Source organism: Colletotrichum lupini, chromosome 2 (assembly GCF_023278565.1).
Source record: "Colletotrichum lupini chromosome 2, complete sequence".
NCBI classification, from domain to species: Eukaryota; Fungi; Ascomycota; class Sordariomycetes; order Glomerellales; family Glomerellaceae; genus Colletotrichum; species Colletotrichum lupini.
The window spans coordinates 2,044,551-2,070,440 of record NC_064675.1 but is presented as its reverse complement, the minus strand read 5'-3'; the positions used below and the strand labels follow the sequence as shown (position 1 = coordinate 2,070,440).

Here is a 25,890-nt window from a genome sequence, read left to right as displayed (position 1 = left end):
ACTTATATAAAGTAGCCTTATTAGCGCCCAATCTTTTAATTATATAATATATAGTAACCTAAACCCGTTTTAATAGAGTATTTTGCTTTATTAAATAAGAATTGTATTATACGCTTCCTATAATCCTTAGTTATTAAAAATAATTCCTATTGCTACTTCGTAAATATTCCGATATACTTTAGTAATAGGCTAAATAAGCTTTTTAATATAAGTCTAGTCCTCGTATTTTATAATACTAGAGATATTAAGTAATTACTATATAAAATAAAACCTAAACTCCTCTTTATAGCCCCTTATTTTAACTAAGCTTAATAAATATATAGGGGCGTTTTTTACTTATATTAACTAGCCGGGGTTAAACTCCGTACTAAGTAATATACTATATACGATCTTATTTTTATACTATTTTAAAAGGTTATTAACTAAAAGAACGAAACTAGCTTTAATAGCTCTAAAAAGGATAATATCGTAGTTTAAGAATAAAATATCTTTACCTATCCTAAAATGATAGTTAATTATAAGCTAAGGGTCTTTTTTAAGGTCGTTAATAATAATATATATAAGTAATATATAGAGATCCTCTAGGTACTTAAGCCTTTTTATAAAAATAGCCCGTACTTAGTTAAAAAAAGGGTATATTAGTATTATAGGACTTGGCTACGTCCTTATAAAAACCTTATACTAGTTATAATAAATTTATTAAAATAATAGAACGCCAATAAGGGTATAATCAACCTCCTCGTACTTAGCTCCGAAGGGAATCTAGGACGGTAATAGTTTAGAAAAATAGGAAACGTAGCTATTATAAATAAAATAAATACGCTTAAGGCGGCCTATTTCTTAAGAAAATTTCTTATAAATTTAGTATAATAATCTATTAATATTAATATTAAAAAAGAGTCCTTTATTAATTAAGTTAGCTCCGAAAAGGGAGTTTAATATTATAGTAAAGTAGGATTTTTTAGTAATAAGACTTATAATTACTTAATAATTTTAAAAGAATAGTAAGATCTAAACGTTATAAAAAAGGAAGAAAAAGTAGTTAGTAAAGGCGCTAGATATTTTTTTAGCCTTCCTAAGTCCCTCTCTCGCTAGTACCTCACGATTAAGTAGAGGAGGATATATAGCCTACGTACTATTTATTATTAATATAAGGGACGGGGGCGTTATTAGCTAGGTAGACGTATTATACTAGCTTAAAAGTAATTAGTACCGTCTTGCCCTAGCTAGCTATATTAGTATATAGTCGATCGCTTTTAAAGACGATATATCGTAGTAGGGGCTATAATTTTTAAGGGTAAGTAATTATAGGAAGTATAGTGTATAAATAGATACCGTACTAATTAGATAGCGTAGAGTGAGCTAAGTAATACGTAGGCTAGTATTACTATACTTATTATAAGATCCGATGCGATAATATGTAACTAGAGGAAAAGACCTAGGTATTACTAAACTTCTAGTGCGACTTATAAGTTATAGCTGGGCAGCTACTTAGATCGTATATATTTAGTATCTTTTGCGTACCGTTAGGTTTACGACTTAGAATATAATACGTAAGAATAGTAGAGGCTAGCGAAGATTATAGAATATATAGAGTAGTAAGTAGTTATACTGCGAGTCGTTTCTTACTAATTTACTTTATATAGGAGGTATCTCGTTTAACGTTAGTTAAAGAGTGTTTATTAATACTAGTGTTTCGTATTTGTGGTTTAATAGAAGGTACGTACTAGCCTTGTTTATAATACGGATAGAGTCTTTGCTAACGTATTATAATTGTGATATTATAGAAAGTAAGTAATACCCTCGCCTATAATATTAATAGAGTCTTTACTAATATATTTTAGTTATAGTATAATAGGCCGTAAGTTTTAATCTTATTTGCGATACTAATAAAGTCTTTACTAATGCGTTATAGTTACGGTATAATAGGACGTAAGTAGTGTCTTTACCTACGATACTAATAGTGTCCTTATTAATATATTATAGTTATAGTAAAATAGTTCGTACGTAATATCCTCGTCTACGATGCTAATGGAGTCTTTACTAATACGTTATAGTTATAATATAATAGCTCGTAAGTACTAGCCTCGTCTGCGGTTAGGTAGGGTCTTTGCTAATGCGCTATAGTTCTAGGGTTATAAGCCGTAAGTAGTCTCTTTATTTACGATGCTAATAGAGTCTTTACTAATGCGTTATAGTTATAGTATAATAGGATGTAAGTAGTGTTTTCGTTTACAATGCGAATAGAGTCTTTACTAATGCGTATTTATAGCAAAATAGTACGTAAGTACTAGCCCTCTACCGTTAGACCTGCGCCTATTTAGTTTCTTAACTTTTTTAAATAACGTAGGATAGCGAGGATAAATAAGACCGAATCGAAGAAGTAAACTTCCTAAAACCTCTTATTAAAAGTTTTAATAAGTCTCTTAAGCACGTCTACTCCTTAAAGTCGGGATGCTAAGGCCGTAAATAGACTAGTCTAATAGACAGCTCTCTATCCGTAATTAGATTGCTATTATTAAAAAGTAGCTCTCCTATTACAATAATAACCCGCAATATTAGAAATACCGTTATAATACGGATAATTTACTAACTCGGTTAATTAATATAGAAGATATACCCTTAAATATTATTATTAAATTAAAAGTCTAATTCGACCGCGGTATATAGCCGACTGCGCAGGGGCTAATTAAGGGCCCTATTTATAATTATCGTAGCTAGCCTAACTTACGATTAGAACCTCCTTTTTATACTTACTACGTAGATATTTAAATAGTTTAATTAATCTCTTCGTTAACTACGATTCGAACTAACTACCCTATAAATAGGGATATTAATACTAATTAGTAGTTAAATTTTATTATTATAAATTAATAAAGTATCTCGCTATACAAAAAAGACGACCTCTTAATATTATACGGGATAAGAAATTTATACTAATTAACCTTGTAAAAGTAAATAAAAAAAGAGGCGATTCTTAAATACTATACGGAATTAAATAATTATAGCCCTTTATTACTTACGAAAGGTCGACGTTTATTATATTAAACTACGTTAAATAATAGAACTATTTAAATAACTAGCCTTTTATTATCGCCTCGAGTAGCTTTTTTACTAAACGACTTTTCTATAACTAGCCCGTAATTAAGAATTAACTAGTTAAATTAATAAAAAGAAATACCTATATAATAACTACTTACTTAATTAATTAGTACGACGAACGAGCTTAATAATATAATATAAAAGAGCACTACGTAATTAAAAAAGGGGATTTCTAAATATAAATATTCTTATTTAGTAATAGAAATAACTTTATAAAAGTTATTAAACTAAGAGATTTATAGTATATAAAAAAGTCTATTATTACGAGGATCTTATAAGTACGACTTTAAGCCTACGATTTAAATAACCTTTTCGTAATTCCCTTAACTACCCCCCGGGTATTACTTAAAAATAGAATATAAGGGATAGTTTAATAAAAGAGGAGGGCATTTAAAGATCTTAATAATATTAAGTTAAGAGTATTATAAATCTTAAAAATTAATTTAAAAAGAAAGTAGCTATTTTAAAATAGTCCTATAACCTCTTATTAAAATTACTATTAACTTAAAAAAAGGCTAAAAAAATAAAGATCTAAAAAAGAAAAAAAGAATCCTCTAGAGGGCTACTAAAGGGCTTTTTTTTATACTAGCTCCTAGTATAAAATTACTAATTTTAAGAAATTAACTAAGTAATAAAAGGGATTATTAATAAGTAATAATTACTTAACCGTAATTAAGTTATAAAAAAGACTATTTAAAAAATATAAAATAGGGTACCGAGAGGCCGTAAAAAATAAGATTTCTAAAGTATTTAACCCTATTATATACGAGTAATAAGTAAGTATTTTTAATAAGTCTTTAAAATCTATAATTTTATAAAAAAGAGGGCTTAACTTTATTAACTATACTTAACGGCCTATACGGTTCTTAATAACTTATATAACTCCTTTACGAGCCGCTTAGTATTTACTTTTAACTATTCTTATAGAATACTACCCTAAAGGAGGTAAGTTAAGAAAAGAAGCTATTTAGAAATTATAAAGAATACGAGGCATAAGAAGCTAAAGGTATACGGGATAATAAAAATCGGTAACTAATAAAGATCCCGAGACTAATTACTATATTTTCTTATAGTAATATAAACGTTTATTACTATTATTATTAAAAAGAACTACTAAAACCTACTTTTTTATACTAAATGAAAAAGAGGATCTTAATAAGTATAATAGCTAGTAATTTAGAAAGGTAGTAATAATCGCTAGAAATAATAAAAACAAGAGTAATAATAAAACGGTAAAAAAAAGTAAGAATCTCCTAAACTTTAATAAATTCGTTAAGTAATAAAGGCATAGATTTATTATAACTAGTATATAAATTAAATATATCCCCGTTAAGATTAAATACGCTAATAACTATTAATATGAGTATAAGCTAGAGCACGACCCTTAGCGAGTTAGGGTAAAAAAAAGAGGACAAAACCCGATTTTAAATAGAATCTTAATCCCTTATAAGTAAGTAAATATTAACCCGGACTATTAAAGGACGTAAATATATAAAATTGCGGATTAGCCTAATAATAAGTAAATTAACGTAGTATTAATCTATTTAACTAAGGTTTACGAAAAAAAGGGGCTATAGGGGTAACCCCTATTTTATAAAATCGTAAACGACTTTAGTTATTAGCTAAATAAATAGTTCGTAAGCGTAAGTTTAGGAATTATAAAAGTAGTTAATAAATTCTTTTATAAATAAGGGGTATTACTAGCGTAATTATAATTACGAGAGTTATATAAAATACTAATAATAATAATTATAAAGGAGGAATTCGTATTATAGAACTAAGTATAGGTCGATAGAGCGTATAATCGCTTTTACGAATTTAGAAAAAGGGTAAACAACCTAAATTTCCTCTTTATAATTACTAATAGAAATTTATTATTATAAAAGGATATACCGGGGCAAAATATAATATTAGAAATACGATAATTAATAGTTCTACCTATTTCGATTTATAACTCGTTACCGCTACTAATACGAAATTCGGCGCTAATTAGCTAATAAAAAAAGAAATAAACGACTTAAAATTACTAATAATACGCAGCGACGTAGGGATCGTATATAAATACCGAAAAACTAATAGTAAATACGAAATAGTTTATAGACCTTAAAAAGATCTTTTTAAAAAAGAAATTATACTCTAAGGAGAAGTATAAGGTCTTATAAAAAACCCTAACGATATTTTATAATTATTATGAAAAAGTTAGAATTAGGGAATATTAGTACTATTTAATAATTAATATCGTATTTATAAGTAAAGCCTTTAATTATTATTACGAAGTAGTACGTAATCTTAATTAAAACGACTTTTTTAGTATAATTAACGTAATTTAAAGCCGCTTTAAGACTTATAATAAGAACCTAGAGCTCTTATCTAAGCTATAAGCGATTTCTTTTATATTTATAACTAGGATAATAAAGGGCAAACTATGAGTAAAAGTCCTTAAAAAGCTTATTAATTAAATTAATAAGCTAGCGAAAACCTAATTAAATAAAAGGATAAATAAGTAGAAAGTCAGATATTTTTATACTATAGTATAATATATACTAAAAATAAAAATAACCCTATACTAGGCTCCCGAAGACTATAAGCCGCTTTACTCGAGGCTAAGATTTAGTTTTAATATTAAGGCGAGAATGCCGTATTAAACCTACCTCTAGGCGTACGACGGCCCTTATTAATAATATTAAGTCGATTAAATATATAATAAAAAAGGAAAAGAGGCTAAATATAGTAACTATTAATAAAGAGGCCTAGATTTGTTAAATAAATAAAGATTTAACTTACGGGTAGGGTAATAAAAGAGGTAATACTATGTTAATAAAAAAGATAAATATTAATTAAGTAACTATTTTAAAAAAGAGCGTACTAAATTATATAAATAATATAAAAAGTCGAGGGTAGTAAACGGTAAAACTAGCCCTTATTAGTTTAACTAATTCCTTATTATATATAAGGGTAGATCTAGGGGTACGGAACTTAGTAATAATAGTTAAAATAGTAGCTTAAAATATATACCCCCTATAGGAGATTCGGAAAATAAGGAAAATCTTACCCCCTATACTAACGAATTAGATTATAATAAAATCGACGATATTAACTACTCTTTTTTTACCCCGTTAGCTTCTAAAAGATATACGAGGCTAAATAAATAGAGAGTAATAAAAGCTTTTAATAAGTAGGCTTTTATTTATAAATAGTAAGAAAAGGTCCCTTAGATAACGGATACGGAGGTAGTTAAAAGGGCGAATTTAATAGTACTAAAGCCTATTTTTTTAATAATTAAAAAAAAGACGCTATCTTTCTTAATATTTAAAAAAAAGGAATATAGTACTAAGCAAATCTAGGGGTAACTAGAGGGGTCCTTCTTATATTACTTAAATCCCTTAAATACTAAGCTTATATAAGTATTTTATGCGAGTAAAAGGTACGGCTTAAACGATTTTTATAGGATTATCCTAAATACTAGGGTATCGTAATAATTAAGTAAAAAAAAAGGGTAATTCTAGGCGTTATAAAAGATCGTATTAGTAATACTTAATATATTAATAGCGGGTATTACGAGGATTAGTTTTAGCCTAAGTAAAGAAATCGTCGCCCTAGGTATAATAAAAGTAGAAACGTACTTCGGAACAATAACTTTCTATATTTTACTTATTAATACCCCATTTCTCTTATATTTAAAAAATATAAATTAACTAAGTATTATATTTAATAATACGAAAAACGGAATCTTTAGTAATAAGCACTTCGAAATAGTTAAATAATAATAGGGGTATACGTTTATAAAGCTTATTAATAATACGAAGTTAATTAATTACTTAACGAAAAGTAAGCTTAGAAAACTATATTAAAAGTTCGGGCACCCGTCGGTTACGAGGCTATATAACCTCTTAAAGTAATTAAGTAATAATAATATCGAAATAGGGGCGCTAGAGTAGTTAATAAAAGTATATTATTAATACTAAATAAATATATAGAGCCTACGCAGATTTAAGTTTAAATTGCGTAATAAGCTTAACTTTAACTAGGAAATCGTTATTAATATCTTTTACTTAAATAGTTAGTTAATATTATATATAATCGACGTAGTTATATTTTTCTAAATAGGGTAATTCCTCCGGGATTTATAAATAAAGATAGTATAGGTAGCCTTACGAAAAAGCTAAATTAATATATACTAAGGACTACTAAACGGTATTAGAACCGACGCTAATACTAGCTTTAAGTTGGTAGAATTTAGGGATAATATAATAGTCTATAGTATATAGCTAAAAGTCGTACCTATTAAAGCGTATTATAATATTAAAAAGGTAAAAAGGGTATACTAATAATTAAAAAGGGCGTTTAGAATTATTAAAGAGGAAAATCCGGATTTTATTGACAATAAATACCTCTAAATAGTACTTAAATACTATAACGATACTATAGGGCCTAACGGACTTATACTAACGTTATTAATATTTAAAATATATTTAAGAACGACCTTAGCCTCGCTACTATTACTAAATATAAACTAACGAGCCTAAGTAATTAAAAAAGTAATATAGGTATTACGCGAGGTAAGTATAAGAAGGTAAGTTAACGAAGTAATTACTATATATAATAAGCTTAATATAGAGAATAATCTAAATATATTACTAAATTCGGATATACGAGTATAGCGCGAAATTACTTAATAATAAGCTAGGCTATATAAGTTAATTTCCGTTAACGAGCGCTCTTATATAGTCATAAGGGATCGTAACTAGCTACTTAAAATATTAATTATAGTAGTTAGACCGTACTATATAGATCTTAACGAAATAATTTCTAACTTATAAAAAGAAAAAGAGCTAGAGGAAACTATATAACCCGTAGTAGAGGTATAAGAAATTATCCTTAATAAAATCGTTATAATAGTACTTATAAACGATAAGGAAGAGGAAATTACTAAAAGGGTACTAATACTACTAGTAAGACATTATAAAAAACTACGGTAATAAGCCCTAACGTAGCAATTTATTACTAATAATAAGGTAATTAATACTTTTTATATAATAAAAAAGAAAGCCGATTTCGAGCTAGTAGTTAAACTATATAAGGAAGGTATAATTATAACTATTAAAAAGCTATATAAAGGATTAGATCTTATTAAAATAAACACTTTTTATAATTAAGGGGTCTATCGATTTATCCTATACGACTTAGAAAAATTTATAAACCTCCGCATATTTAAATTACGAATAGTTCGTAAGATTAAAAAGAAAAGAATACCCTGGCTATACGAGAAGTTTAAATACGTAATTTAAGGGTATAATAATATTAAAAAAGCAACGCTACTTATATAATCGCCTACTATATAGCGCTATAATTAACGATTAATAATAGTACTAATAGTATTACTACGGAAAAAGGGATACGAGATTTAAAGCTATAATATTACCTAGGCCTATACCTAATCGGCTACAGGGCTTATAAGGAAAATCCTAGCCTATTTACTAAAAGAAATAGTTAGTAAGTACCTAAAAGGCATAATTATTAAAATACTTAAGCTACTATATAGGCTTATAGAATCGGGCACTTATTAATAAGCTACTTATTACGATTTTTATATTAATTAATTATTAATAATTACCTCTACGTACGACCCGTACTTACTAATTATAAAATATAAAAGTAATTAATTTAAAATCGTTAAAATATAAACCGATGATATATTAGGCCTATTTAATATTAACTTTATAAAAAAAAAGGATAAAGAGCTCTAAAAAGCGGGCTTCGTAACGAAGCTAAAAGAGGTCCTTATAACAAATACCCCCCTAGTATTTAAGAGCGGGATTTTTATAATTAAAAAGAAACCGTCGTTTTTTAATAAAAAGGGTAAAGTAAAAAGATTAACCTCGTTAATCCGAACGTAACTAATATTAAGAAGTAGTATAAGGCTAAGCTTGCGTAAGGGGTATATATTATAAGTATTTATTAGCTTAAAATAACTTTTAACTATACTAAAGTAGCGTAAGCTATAGATCTAACTAAACGAGACGTTAAGGTACTTAATAAATAGCTTAAGTAGTAGTAAACGAATCTCGATTAAGGTCTCGTTTACTACTTAATTAACCTTATAACTAATAAACTCTACGTCTTCGTTAATAAGTTATTTATAAATAATAATAACCTTACTTCGTAATTAAGGTATATTATTATCCTAGCTAACGAGAGTATAAGTAAGAGCGAATTTACTATATATAGTAATATAATCTACTATTTATTAACTAAAAGTAAGTAAATAACGAAAAGTATACTAATATTAAAGGTCTATAGTATAATTAACGGCATTAACCTCTCTTATATAATTTTAATAATACTAAAGAAAATTACTAATTAAATTAGCTTTTTACTTATTCTAATAATTATTTATACCGATTCTTACTTACTATATAAATACCTCATTAAATTAAGAACGATAAAAGAAAAGAGGCTTATAATTAATATTATAGCTTTTAAATAATTATATAAAAGGCGCGAGATGCTTAAGATCCGTTAGATCAATAGTAAAAATAACTTCATAAACGCTTTTATAAAAATAGTATTAAATAAGGGATTAGAGTAATTCGTAAGTAATAAAAAAGTTACTATATAAATAGAGGGATAGGTTATATAAAAAGAGTAAAGAAAAGGAGGAAAAAGAGACGACTTAGTAAACGGGCCTAAGGTCGAATTATACCTCTAACCGTAGTAATTAAATTAATAAAAAAAAGAGAAAAGTTAGTATTAAATTAGAAGTCTAATTTAACCGTAATATATAGCTAACTATATAGGGGCTATTAGGGGCCCTATTTATAATTATTATAGCTAGCCTAACTTATAGTTAGAACCTCTTTTTTATACTTACTACGTAGATATTTAGATAGTTTAATTAATCTCTTTGTTAACTACGGTTCGAACTAACTACCCTGTAAATAGGGATATTAATAATTATCGAGAGCACCGGCGACGTTATAGTGAGTAACAAGGCCTACGAAGTAGAGATCGTCGAGTCAAAGACACTACTAAAAAGCAAGCCAAAGTATCTTACTCTATCTCATTACTAGGGTAGTTACTAATGCTAATCTAGGAAAGCGCATTATTAGTTACGTAACAGGAAGTGACGATTTCTTTTTAATAAACTACCGCGGACATTCTAATACGTAGTTACGCTAATAAAAATAATCGGTGAGTAATACTTTCAGATCGACTCACTTTATATTAATTAGGGCGACGAAAGAGACTAGGGGAAAGAGTCGAAGAAAATATATAAAGTCTTTAAAAACGCTTACTATATTATTACTATAACTTCCGCGAGGCATTCTTAAAAAGGATTTCTCAATAGACTAATTATAGTCCCCGACCTTTCGCTCTAGAATGATAAGTTTAGGCTATGTTTTTAATATACTGTTAAATATAGCGTATTAAATAAGCGCGCATAGGTATTATAAGAACGTACCCTCTCGTAACGTATTCTTTATTTTATTAAAAACTAACTATTTATAGAGTATAAAAAGGGTATATATTAGGGCCTATTAGGCTACTTAATAAAGTAAGTAGGTCTAAATTAAGAATAGCGGTCTTAAGTTAATAAAAAAATAGAAAACTTTCTTTCCGGAGTGACCTAACTTTCCCGAACTCCCTTAGACTCCGCCGGCTAGATACTTATATTAGTCTGTTCTAATCTCTTTTTAGAGATTATATTAGTTACGGTCTTATAGAGGAGACAGATAGACTAATCGTAATTAAGTTATTAGTTAATATATTAGCTAAAGCTTTTGATATACTAAAGACTAAAGATATTAAAGGTAAAAGAACTTATTATAGCGTCTTTAGGGTAATACTATACTTATACTACAGCCTCTTATAGTATCGGCCGGTAGATCTACTTACCTCTTACTTCGGTATTTTTAGGTTCTAGCTTAGAGAGCTAGAGCTAGAATTAAAACCGGAGCCTACGCTAGCCCCTTTAGGCCGGATTAATTTTAAAAAGGCTACTTACCTCTTATTTACAATATAGTTATGGATAGTATACGCGGGAACTATCGACTTTTTAAAAATTAAATACCCCGAGTAGGATATAAGTATTGCATTTTTAGAACCCTTAGTATATCTAAAGGTTTAAGTAACTAAACTTCGAGTAATAATATATATTTCTTAAAGAAATAAGCTTAGAACTTACGGAACTAAGCGCTTATTATATAATTAAAAAAGAAATTAAACCGCGCAAATTTAGTTTAATTAAATAATACTAACGACGTATAAAAGACTACGGTATATATTAATAAAAAAGGATAAGAGCGTATAAAAAGAAGGACGTAAGTACTATGTACTACTTTTTCTTATTAAAGGCGCATTATTATTAAAAAGGCTCGGGGTTAAGTAGATTAATAAGAGGGCTATTAATTTCTATAAAATAGAGTATCTCGAAATTCTATAAACATATTAAAAACGGGTAAATATAAATTATTTTATTTCGTTATTATAGTTTATTTACCTAGTTATAGTATCTAGGGATCTTATAATTAATTTATACTATCGTTCGTATTCTAGCTTTATAAAAGCTTATATAATTAGGACTTATCTCTATATATAATCCTTAGCATAGCTTATTAATACTATAGTAGCTCTTAGGGTTAGTAGTAGTCTATCTCGATATCCTTGCTCGATTAGCTTAATACCGTACCCCTATGTTATTTACTCCGCCGTAGTAGCTAGTAGAATATACTAAGCCTATCTCTATAAATAATATATAGTAACGCATTCTATTACTTCCTCTTTCTCGTAGTTAGCGTATTAGGAATATAGTAATAGGGGATAGGTCCGATACTAACTATTAGTAAGTAAAGTTACTATTGACTAGGCTACTAGCCCTCGTTACGACCTTTAGTAATACTAATAGGATTTTAAGTAGTTTACTAGCCAGCCCCTATATCCTTTATTAGTACGTTCGCGTTTACTTATAGCTAGTATATATACTTACGTATCTACTTTCGTCCTTATTTTATTTAACCTTATGATTTTAAGGCCTTAGAGTAGCTATAAATCGTAGTATAGTAAAAGAATTTTTTAAGTATATTACTACTTGCTTAGAAGTCCTGGGGTCCGTATAAAACTACCGTATAGTTAGAGGATAATACCGCTATAGTAATAACGTCTTTAGTACTATTACTTATTATACCTAAGTACTTTATAGCTTAATATATAGATATATAGAAATATAAATAAGTAGAAATTATACTAGTAACGTATAAAACTATTTCCTATGGTTTTTAATCCTCGGGAGATACCCTACTACGTCTACTTTAAATACCGTTACGTAAATACTATAGCCGTTAGGCTATATCGTTCGTAAATAGTTATCGGATACTCTAATTAATAATAAAGTTTATAAACGGTTATCTACCCTATTTTAGTATATATTAATCGTCGCGTTTCGTACGGACTCTATTAAGTAATTATTATTTTAAAAACCACGGTATTATACTTACGACGTACTTCTAATCGTAACTAATCCTTATTAAAATATCGATAATAGGGTGCGTTCCGATTTGTACTATGTAGCTTACCCGAGCGATTTACTTACTTAGTAGTCCGTAAGACTATGTTAATAGCCTACTCTTACGTCTATAAATAATAATCCCTGCTATGCGCTAGACGTCGTACTTTATTACTTAAATAGTAGAAACTAAAGCTATGCACGCTACGATAAGGACGTACTCGTCGCTACTAGCGAGATACTAATTTCGGTAGAGCTAGGCTAAGGCTAGAACTCTTTACTGTATATCGACACCTGGGTTCTGTAGCTTATGTACCGTTGTACTCTTTAGTAAAAACTAATAAGTAGTTATATATTTTATAATATCTATCTTAGGAGCAGCGAATGTATTACTTATAGTGTTTTTTAATTATAAAAACCGAATCGGATTATATAATATCGTATCGATAGGTGTACTATATTAATATTTATAGGTACGTAATAAGGGCCGTAATTACGAAATTTATATATAATAGCTTAATCCCCTTTCTACTAATAGTATATATTTAATACTAGGATAAAGTAATAGGCTCTTATTATGCTTAGGCTTACTAAGTAGACCTCTATATTTACGATTTTTGTCCGGTACGGCCCGAAGTACCTATAGTTCTACGAAGTACTATAATCGTTAGTGTACGCGTCGCTATATAGCTATAAGAAATCATAGTATCTAAGACTAGAGTATAATACGGCTTATTATATTTTATAATAGTAGCGTTAAGTAAGGGGTGGACGGGTAGAGGAGCGGGAAATAGGCGAATATAAATATATTGTACCGACTACGTTTATAGCTATTCGGCTAACGGTACTATTATAAGTAGTTAAGAAATAGAGAGCGGCGCGTTTTAATAATACTAGTGCGCGGGCTATTATAATAATAGAGACTTATTAAGTTTAGTATGTACTTATATCGATATATTAGTAATACGATTATATATTAGGGACGTGCCTTATTACTATAAAAAAGTCTTTATATATATTATATAATATAGGATATTTATACGTAATTACGCGCTTTATATATAAAATATTATTAAATATTAAGGTATTTTAAAAAGCACTAGTGGCTTACTAGGCCGTCCGTACCGCTATATTTATAAGGCCGTTACGAGCCTCGATACGAACCTACTCTATTACTAGCCCTTACTTAGCTTATAAAATAATAAGAAGAGTTTAATTTTAAGCTAGCTTCTTATTCTTTTTTATAGCCGCTTATAGATTATTAAATATAGCTAAGTTAATAAGTAATCGTATTAAACTAACTAAGATTTAGATTATATAATAGGATAAGTAAAAAGGTAACTTATTATATTAAACCCTATTGTACTATTACGGAGATTTATATTCTAATATTTTAGCTTAATAAGCTATTATATATAGTTAATTTTATTACTTAGCTAGCTTTCCTCTTAAGAAACTTTTTAGAATAGTTCGGGATATTTTAGAAATTACTTTAGCTCTCGATTTATAATACTCTTAAGTAAATATACTCTATATCCCTTAGGATTAAGTTAGCTAGATAATTTAAAACGAGGTACGTATTACGTACGAGTTTTATACTTAAGTAAACGTTATTATAAGTACTACTTTTACGTTATATAGTAATACTAGATTCTTAGTACCTCGAGATCTGCCGTATTATAAATATAAGCTCCCTTTTATTATAAGAGATAGTAATAAAATATTAAATTATAGCCTTAGGATTATTAAATAAAAGTTAAAAAAGAAACTAGAATTAATAGATTAAAGGGGATAGATATTATTAAAAGCTAAGAATACGTTATATATTTTGCGCTTTAAGTCTAAACGAGTAGTATTTAAATACTAAGAAACGGTTCTCATAAATAGCGATATTAACGAGTTATTAACTTTAAATAAGATTTACTAAAGTACTTCTATATTAAATAGATTAAAGTTCGATATTTAAAATACTAAAATAAATAACCCTTAACCGTATTTTATAAACTAACGACGGTAGATTATCGATTTTTCTTTATATTAAACTAAGAGATTAGTTAATAAATTAGCCGCTTTTTAATATATTATCCCCATGGCTATGGCGAGGACTATGGACTAGGATCCTCGCAGTGCAAAGCCGGATTATTAACAATAGATATATTGAGAGAACTTTTATGGTACCGCGATTGCTACCGTCAGAACAAGGATATAACCAGCAATCCGTTATACGTATCACTGACACCGTCATGGTCGTGGGCTAAGATACGATTATCAATTACGTAGCTCGATGCCAACGAGCTCGACTGCAACGATCATACTCTAGAAGTTGTCAGCTGTGTCGAAGGGAGGCAGTTGGTTGAGAAGGGACACATCTTGGACGCTCTATGGGATGGACGGGCGATGGTCCCAGCCACGCCCTCAATCACGGCAGCCAGGTAGACGTGTGACGATCGCTAACAAGGGAGCATGTCGGAAACATAGCTGATAGCAACCCTGTGAAAACACTAGGCAGAGTAATTAAGGCACCGACCATCACAGAAAACATTCTGCTGGGAAAGCGCATCTTGAGAAATTGTTCTGCCTTTCTACGCTTCCCGGTCTCTCGACAATTTGAGTTGGCGATCACGTTCACGATGGCCGATGCCCCGCCCTCAACCATAGTCGGCTGCCTCCTCGAAGTGTCCGCATCCATGCGTGAAGCTCTCGAGACGGATGACTCTGATGAGCGAGCAGCCGATCGGCTCACCGCGGTCCTCCGTACAGCTCTAAAGCTCGCCCAGTCACAGAACTATTACAAGTCTGAAGCTCTGATATTTGTCAGCGTTTCGGCCTTGATAACAACAAAGAACACCCGAAAGCAATCGACCTATGCGAAGCTGCCGATGTGCTACTCAGACTTGCTGCCGATCCACGTTCTGGTCATGAGCTCCTTATTAATCGGACTACGGAGAGAGGGTTTCTTAACATTGCGAAATGTATTGAGAAGAAGATTTCAGATGGTCAGGCGCGCATCATCGACGCATGCTTGACGCGGCATCTAACTGAAATTGATGAGTTTATAAAGGCATTGGCGTCTTGAAACATCCTACATACGGTTAAAGCGGTTCCATCCATAACTAAGACGATATAGCGCCGAGATTCGACCGCTGTTATAGGCATATCGAATCCTAGAGCACGACCCAAATATCCAGGCTATTTAGTAATATTATCACGGGAGTTAACGAAATTATTAATAGAATAAAAGCACTTAGTAATAAAGTTAAAGAGCAGGGTAAAGGTAAATATTTAGAGTAGTAGCCGCTAGCGGTACTTACTCTCGTACGTAAGTTCTTCTCTAAATAGGTAAATAACTTTTTTATAATTAAACCCCGACCTATTAGCGAAGTTATTTAGTTATTCGTACGACTATAAGAGTTTATAAACGATATTACTTAGTTAAAAACGCTTTGCGAGTATATATATAGCTAAGTACTAATATAATACGCCGTAGGGCTTTTATTAGAGATTTATAAAATATATCTTAAAATAAAAAACCGCGTTCTTATTATAATCTCGGACGGCTTCTCTACTAATAGAGATTTAATACTTATAGTACAAAGCTTACTATAAGTAAACGTAATAATTATATTTATCTACTTTATTAATAACTTAATAATAGCTAAACGTTTCTTATATTACTAGTTAGTAAAAGGCTAGTATTATAGCTAGTGCGTGCTATTTAATATAGTATTAAGAGTCGCTAGTATAGTATATTTAATTCCTACCTTAGTTTTTATAAGCTAGAGTATTCTCTTAACTAGTAAGATCGCCTTATATATTACTATATTAACTTTAATAGCTCTTAATAAGATATATTTACTATTACTATTAATATACTTTAGTTTAGTAAACCTACTACTTAACTTTATAAATAGATTTAAACTTAATAAGTATATAAACGATAAAAAGATTTGCGAATATAAGAATCTTTTAGATTAGGGGTAAGAGCCTACTTACTATGCGCACGCTACTATTATAATAATTTATATAATTATAAGTCGTATCTTTAGCTAAGAAAGTAAGTATAATAATAATAAAAGAACTATTTACTAAGAAAACTAATATAAAAAAACCTAGCTTAGCTTAGAAACTAAATAAGATAAAAATATATAACTATATACCTAAAGGGATATAGCTATAACTGGCTAATACTATACTATCTTATAAACCTAATAAATAGAGTATAAACTAATTCGTAATTAGTTATAAAGGCTAGGTAGATATAGCTAATAAGTAGACCGCTTCTCTAGAATTTCCTATATTATTTTAACGTTAGCTAAAAATACTCCGTTATTTTTATCTGGGTTCCTTAATTAGTCTATAAGCTTATTATACTTAGTAATTTATACCGTCCGTCTTTACTTATTTAATATAAGTTACGTAAGTAAACGGCGAGGTAGCTCTATAAATTACGCCCTTTTAAAGTCGATTATTATAATCCCCTCGACCTCCTTAATAAATAATACGTTTTCCTTCTATATATCTTAATAAATAATACCCCGATTATAGACTATATTTAATAACTACGTTATTATTATTATTAAACTTTTATTTTTAATGCCCACGCGCTCTATTTTATAAAAATTATATCCTCCCTATAATAAAAATAGTAAGTATATTAAATATACTTAGTAATCGTAGAAATATATTCTTTAGATTATTTTAAAGTTAATAGATCTAAAAAATACCGGTACGTATATACCCTAAATAGGCTATAAACGCTCGTAAATTATTACCTTATATTAAAAGTTATTAATAAATACCTTTACTATACCTTAGCTAATAAAGGTATAGCTATATATAAGTAAGCTTACTTTAAATAAGGTTCTTTAAGTACTATTCTATTATAAAGGTATAATACTACGGTTTAAAAATTATTTTAGTTATTTTTTAAAAAGTTTTAGAAATTTAGTTTAGTTAACTAAATAATAGGTATTTTTATGTTCTTAATTATAGTAGTAGCTACGTTTAGTAATAGGTTTTTTATAATAAAGTAACTTATTTAGGCACGCGGAGTCGAGCATACTACTTTTAATAAGCCTTAATAAGTACTTTTAGGTATAGTATAGCGTATTTAAAATAGCTTTTTCTTTTACTATTACCCTACGGCTAACGCGTTAGAACTTACTTATTACGTCGTATTTTTTAACTATACTAATTTACTTAGGTATAAGGGCCCTTTTTATATATCCGCTATTTTATAAAAGTAAGTATATTTAGCGCGTCCCGTTTTAGCTCCTCGTCGGACGATTTATTTAGGTCCCTCTTTACTTACTCCTTTATATACCTATTTTATACCTATCTTTTACTTATTCTTTACTTATCTTTTGCCTATTCTTTACTTATCCTTTGCTTATCCTCGTTCCTTTTTCTAAAGTAAGTAAGGAAATTTATTAACGTCCTTATAGACTTTTATTTTATAGCCTGGCGAGCTATTTAGTAACTACCTTTTTTTATTTAAAATCGATTATAGCGTTATCTCGAGGTCTTTTTTTTATATTTTTAACTTACTAATAGCTCGTTACTACTCCTCCTATTTATATAGCCTTTTCTTATTAAGTACGTTAAGGGCCGCTAGGCTAAAAGCTAAGTATTAGGTAATTACTATATAGAGGTAGGAATACTTAGGGTAGGCTTCTACCTTAGTAAAGGGTTCTGTTAAGTAATATAATAGCGTCCCGGGCTCGCACTAGTTAATTTTTAAAAAAACGATTACCATGCCCGTTATAAACAGGCTATACTTAAGTCCGCCTTTAATTATATAATAATAGGTCTATATAATAATAGCTATGGTTAGTCTCTTTACGCAATATTAAAAATAAGTATTTAAGTTAACTAACGTAGGGATCGTTTTATAACTAACTACTTCCCTATATATATTTATTGAATAAGACCGAGGTAGAGATATAATATAATAAGTTTTTATAATAGTTTATATTTAAAAACGTAGAGTATCGAACGGCTACTTACGTCGTCGTCGTTTTTAGTTCGGTAAACGTAAATCTAATCGGCCCGTAGCTATTAAAAATTAACTTTTTTTTTATATAATATAAAAGGGGCTATTAATAAGAAGTTATATTTATAGACCTCCGCGGCTATCTCGCTAAGTATATACGGGTAGTTCTTAAAAACGATTTTATTACTTAGATCGAACGCGTTCTTTACTTCTTCTACTTTCTTAAGCTCGTTTATAATTATTTTAACGGGGTCTTTAACGCTATTATATAAAGTATACTTAAGGGCCTTCTTATTAATAATCTTATACTTTACGATCTTATTTCTTACTTAAATAAGAACGACGGGGTCTCGAAATAGCGTTTATTAATAAGGAAAGTGTTATAAAGGGTACTAAATATAATACTCTATTATTATAAAAAGTCGGATTATAGATAGAAATCGGTTAAATATAACTTATCCCGCGGGTTTATAATAAAACCCTTAGAAATTAGCTTATGGTCTATTTTAATAATAAATTTAATATAAATAAGGGAATAATAAGCGGCGATATATTTATTAAGTAAAATAGTTTTAGGTTATTACTCTACCTCGTTAGCGCGCTATCGATCTTTTTATTATTATTTTTCTATTACTTTAGCGTATTATTATCCTCGCTATTATTCTCGTTTTATTACCTTAGCCCATTCTCGTTCTTAGTATTACTCTCTTTTTACTACCTCGGCACGTATTTATTCTTTTTTAGCTCGTTCTTTTACTAATTATAGAAGCTTAATAAGCTCCTCGGTATATATTACCCTACTTATAATATTTTATAATAGATATAGTCAATAAGATATGGATTTAAGAATAGGTTTAGGTAGTTAATAGTTATAATAAAGGAATTAGATTAGCCGATAGGATAGGTCTTGCTATGTTACTAAGTAACCCCTTTAATAAAAAGCGTTTATTAAAGAGACGCTACATATAAATTCCGTATACCCTATAACAAAGCCCGTATAAAGTTTTATTAACGTACGAGCTATATTCTTTATTAATTTAATATAACTATATCCTAATTATTTTACTTCTTTAAATCCGTTAGCGGCTTATTAATATTAAGTAAATAGAGAGATTTTTTTAAAATAGACTACATAGTCCTTGGTAATATAAAAACTTTTATAGTTATATAACTTATTAAACTTAGTTAAAATAATCGTACTAGTTAGTTATTAATATATTTTTATTAATAAAAATAGGAGAGGGTAGCCTATTTTACTAGTGGCTTTAATAAGGGTTCCCTATATATAGAATATATTAATGAGTAAACCCGGTCCTTAACTTATTTTTAATTTAAATATAAAGCGTTATAAGGCTAAGAAAATATCTTATTTAATATATATTTAAAAGCTATACTAAGAAAAGACTAAAGGTACGAATAGTTTTAGACTCCTCGTAGCTAAGAGAACGGTAAGTAATTATATTAATAGAGTATTTTAAGGCCCGCTAATATTGTTATTACTATCCCTCATCTATAATACTATTATATATAGTAAAAAAATAATAAGTACCTCTAAGGGTAAGATAGATTTATTAAGTTTAAAGACTTTTATAATAGATTTAATTAAAGAAATAAGTTAACTTAAGGTATAATAGGGATATTTCCTATAAACTTTTCTAAAAAGATAGTAAAAATTAAAGAATATAAAGTAAGTAATATACTACGTAATAAATAACTATTAATTAAGGTAATAGCTCTATAAGCTAATTGATTATTATAATAATTTAATCCTCTATTAAAAAGCTAAATCGTCGTATTTAGCCGCTACTTATACTAGTTTAACTTTTAACGTTACTTCGAGATCTTCTCTTTATATAATTTAGTAACGATTTTATTACTAAAATAGGGTACGTCTTAGCCTTCTAAATTTTAGCCTAGAGGATAGCTTTAAAGGACTACGGTTTAATTAAATATACTAACTTAGCTTTAGATTTAAAAAAGGTATACTTAGTAAAAGACGTATACTTATAGTACTTACTCTTAAAGTAAACTTAGGTATATACGTTAGCCCCGTACTATCGTTAGATCTACTTATAACGTTATATAATATTTTTAACCGCTTTATTATAGTTTTCGTTCGTTCTATCCCTTTATTTTAATAACTATTAATAAGAAGCTATAACGATTAATTAGCTATAGACTATACTAAGCGCCGGCCAAGTCCTCTATAAATAAGAGAATTTAGTACTTATTATATTATTACTATATTATATAATAAGATTAACGTTTATATTATAATAATAACAAAATTTAATTATACTATAATCTTATCGTTCTATTATTACTAATATATCGTTTTTAAATAAAAAATACCGTACGGACGTATATATTTAGTTTTTAGTTATTATATAAGGCCTTTTATTATAGCCGTTTATAAAGAAAAATAGGTCGAACGCTATATAGAAAAAGCAAGCTATTTATTACGTAGTTTATAATTATAACTAAACCCGGCTTTTAATATATATATAGATAAGAATAATCTCGGTTAAACTATACGAAGTCTCGAATACTATCGCCTTATTTAAGGGAATAATATAAGTAAGAAGATAAGGGTTAGCGGCCTAAGAAATAGTTTTATTAACGATAGTAGAGGAAGTATCGTTCGGATCTTTCGTTATTTAAAGTAAACTCCGTTAAGTGCTTTGCGCCTATTAATATAGCTAATAAAACTCGGATCTATCTATTTATAGTACTTATATAAGGGTTATAGCTATAGAAATTAGGTTTTAAATAGTAAATAGATTATAATAACCCGTAGGGTTAGGTCTAAATATAAAATATAACGTAAAGAAGAGAAAAAAGAAATTATATTATGCGAGCGGCGCGTTATTATAAAGAAAGGGGCTATAGCTTTATTATAACTCGTAATACCCTTAATACTACTTTAGTACGCAATCCCGTAATAGCTTACGCTAATACTATTAAGATAGATAATCTTATCTTAAGGGCATATAACTTAAATATACGGTCCGAAAATATATTACGAGGTAATAGTCCTAGAGTAGCGTAGATAAGCAAAAAGAATAAAAAGTAGCGCACGAGTTAATACTAGCACAAAAATACTAGCCAAAAATATTCGCAATTAGTTCGAACATTATATACTATTTATTTCTAGCATAAATTATATAAAGAAATATTACTTAAAATATATACGTACTATATTATATTATAAAGCTAGCGAATTAGACTATAAGCTTTTAATAAGCTAGATAGAAAACGGTGCGATAGTATACGTAATAGTCCAAAGTACTTAGAATTTCTACGTAGTTATGCGCGATATTAGCTTTATTAAGATTTATATACCGACGAGCCTAACTTAACGTATAGCCTCTCGCTAGCTACCTACTTTTATCTTACTACTTATAAATACCTTAATACTTATCTATTATAAAAGGATCTAGTAATATAACTATAATAACCATAATCCTCTTTTATAATAAATAAGTCTAGTCTAGGGATACTATAATTAATAAACCTCGTATAAAAGTTATTCGAATTCTAGTTAAAAAAATTAATAATAATATTACTATCTTAGCTAGCTATCTTAAGATATAATAACCGTCCTACGGAGGCTTCCCTATAAACGTATACTACTCTATATAAAGTTATTATTTCGCTTTTATTTAATTTAGGATATCGAGCCGCTATAGAGTAAGCGGTTTTAATTTTAGCCGCGATACTTAGAAATACTATGCTAGTTGCATAGCTCATCCCTTAATATAAATTACTTTATATAAGCCCCTAGCTCTAATTAGTACTATCGCTTTCCTTACTAGAGTTATAAAAGAGGAAGTTTAATACGTAGTTTTATAAAAGCTTCTATTTAGAAGGCGTTTTGTTAAAAGGCGTTTTGTTTAACGGCGTCTTTTTTAAAAATAAGAATATTAAGTATAGTTTTAAAAATATAATATTTATAAACGGTTCCTTTATACTAAATATTAACTACGGCACGTTTAAGACTTATATATTATAAGTATACGTATATTACTTCTTAAATAAGCGCTAGGTAAATAAATATTTTTAAATATAACGTATTATTACTTTAAGACCTTTTATTAAGCGTATTTATTAAAATTAATATATCTAAGGCTAGCGAGTAGAGCTAGAAGTTAAAACTACTATAAACTATATAGTCGTAGGGCTCGTTTAGTTATTCTAACTACTAGGTTAAGTAAAATAGCCCTACGTTAAGTAATAATATAAAAAGTAAATAATATTAGAGCTAGATACTTAGAGAGTAGATAAGATAACTTAATAATAGCTACGGTTTTTTATTATAATTACGTTTCTAAGTAAACTAGCTATAGGGGCTCCTCTATAATAAGTAATAAATTATATAGAATAAATAAAATATATAAAAGAAAACCCGCTTATATAGCTAAGTTTAATTTATTAAGAGTTATAATAGCGTCTACGTCTTAATTACCGTAACGCCGTAACTAAGTCTCGAGGCCTCGATACTACTTTATATTAATAAGCATAGCTATAGTCGTATAGCTAAGAACGTCTTCTTTTTATCCTAAATCTAATAATAAAATCGGCCTACGAAAAGCTAGATTAAAATTTTATAAATAAAGTATTAAAGAAGTAAGATCTTTATTATATAACTAGAGATAACGCTAATTAAAACGTAGGATATAATATAGATTTTAAGTAGTAGTTCTTAAAAACTATAAATAACTTTTAAAACGGGTAGTTAGTAATATAAACGGGGTATAGGAGTATAGTTCGAGAGTTTAGTTAAAACCGAAGTTTATTTAATAAGAGCTAAAGCGGATACTCTAAATAGGCTAGTTAGTAAGCGAGATCGTCGTTTTAACGCTAAAAGTAACTTATAATAATAAAATAGTAGTAGCTTTTTAACCCTATTTTTAGATCTTAATTTTTAAAATATAGGTCTAGAGTTAAAAAAAAATATTCAAAGAGGAAAGCGTTTTAATATAATATTAATTATATATTACTTTTTCTTAATAGCATACTTTATTTTTTTAAACTTAACTTATATAGGCCGGGCTTATAGTCGTTCTAACTATATATATATAATTACGGTTAGAAATACTATAAAAGCTAGTTATAAATACTTTAAAATAGCTCTTAATTATATACTACCCCTCGTATTATTATATATTATCTTAACTTTATATTTTAGTTTATAAACTAACCGCTATAGCTATTACTAAAGGTTTATAAAGGCCTATTTTAGCAACTTTCGGCTTTTTAAATATTAAGAATGTTTACGAGAGAGGAAGTAACTTATAATTAAAACTATATATATAAATTAACTCTTAATTACGTTTTTAAAACCGCATACCTCCGGCTCCTAAATATTAATACGGGCTATTAAAAGAGCTTAGTATAAATCCTAAGGTTAGGTAATTTAGTAATATATACGAATATGTTATTACTTACTAGAGGTATTCTTTATAGTACTATAAGCTAGTTAAGTCCCTAAGTTATAATGTTTAGATACTAATGGAAACGATATATAGTAAAGGCCTATTTAGTTTCGTCGGCTTTATAGGGGCGGCTAAGCGTTAAAAACTAGTATTAATATTACTTTTATATTTAATATCCTCGTCTACTTAGACTAGAGCTATAAAAATCTTTTTAAATAGCCTAAAGTTCTAAAGCTACCGTATTTCTAGGATATGTTTAGAAAAGCTAGAGACTATTCGCAAGTTTATTTCGTAATCTACCTAGGGGATAAACGAGATACCTTTTGTACTACCAAAAAAAGTACCGTAACGCCTAAATAGCCGAACATAAGAACTTTCTTAAACAAAATAGTTAACTCTAAATCTATAATATATATATAAAATACTTCTAACACAAAGCGCCGTCCCATAGGACGAAGTCTAAATTCTTATATTAAATATAAAATTAGTAAGCCTATAGCTATAGCGTAACTACCTCGTATTCTTATTATATTATGCTTTCGTTATAAATTATATCGTATTGCTTAGTATAATAAACGTTACTTATTATAAAGTTTATTTATATAGAGTCGATATCCCTAAACGTAGTATAATATATTTTTAATTATAGCGAGCTCTATAACTAGTTTATATTTATATAATACTCGCATACTTAGTATTCGTTCTTTAACCCTAAACTTTATAAAAACGATATAAAAATAAGAAAATACTCCGCTATTTTTAATACTATTACTAATTATAAAAATATATAAGTAGCCCTCGCTACGCTCTAATATACCCTCTAAGCCGGTACTAATTATAATAAACCGGCTATTATATATATAACTAAAAGCTATTAATATAGCCCTTTCCTCGTTACGGCCCTATATTTAGCGTTTTTTAAAAGCTATATTAATATTATATCGTTTCTCTTTAACTACGGTACGGATATTAATAAGGTCCCGGACTACCGGCTACGTACTCTTATCTTCTTTTCTCTTCTTAATAAAAATACTTATATATTTATAATTCTTTTTTAGTGCGGCGCACGGCTTAAGTTTTCTAAGTTTAGTATTAACGCCCTTTATTAAACCGCTACCGCCGGGCTTACTAAAGTAATTATATACCTTATTAATAAAAAAGGGATAAAAATAAATAAGGCTAATAATAATAGGGATATATTACTAATTTACTCCCTATTATTTCTATTATTAAAAATAGTTATAAACTAGCTAGCGTAGTTCGGTATTAACGTAAACTAATTTATAATAATTAATATATAGTATATAACGGCCCTTAATATAGTATATAAGGACGGTATATTCTTTACTACTTTAGTATTATTAAAAGCTAGAGCGGACGCTACGGGCGAGCTAAATAAATTAGTTAAGGGGGCCGACTTAGTATTTTATATATTTAATTAAAAGCCGCTCGAGCTCGTACTCTTAGCCCGGGTTAAAAAAACGGAAAATAAGATAGTATTAATAAAATAATAGCTTATTAAACTCCTCTTTATATTAAGTACTAATTTAAACTAAGCAGTTTATATATTAATATACTATAACTAAATAGGGCCCTTTTTATTAAAGCTAACTTAAGAGTAGTACTATTAAAAAGCTAAAATACTACTTTTTTTAAGCTTTATAAATATTAATAAGCGCGACTCGTATAGTATAATAACTCTTAACTAAGTACTTTTTATATACTATAATAACTTTATAATAGCGTCGATCTTATTACGGCGCGGTACTAAAATAAATAATACCATATTATATAATTCTATTAATAAGCTAGCGCGTCTTACGGATATATAAGATTACTAAAATATAATTAGCCTATTA

The 25,890-nt window shown here is 28.4% G+C and overlaps 1 protein-coding gene across 1 annotated transcript; it reads left to right on the top strand.

Annotated features, from left to right (window-relative positions):
- Nucleotides 1-6,513: 6,513 nt before the first annotated feature.
- On the top strand, nucleotides 6,514-25,508 carry CLUP02_02905 (uncharacterized protein; the record flags this gene model as incomplete). The annotated part of the gene is made up of 5 exons (XM_049281933.1): nucleotides 6,514-6,519; nucleotides 14,885-15,036; nucleotides 15,114-15,519; nucleotides 15,585-15,655; nucleotides 25,499-25,508. The coding sequence occupies 5 exons, from the start codon at nucleotides 6,514-6,516 to the stop codon at nucleotides 25,506-25,508; spliced, it is 645 nt and encodes a 214-aa protein (XP_049139076.1).
- Nucleotides 25,509-25,890: the final 382 nt, after the last annotated feature.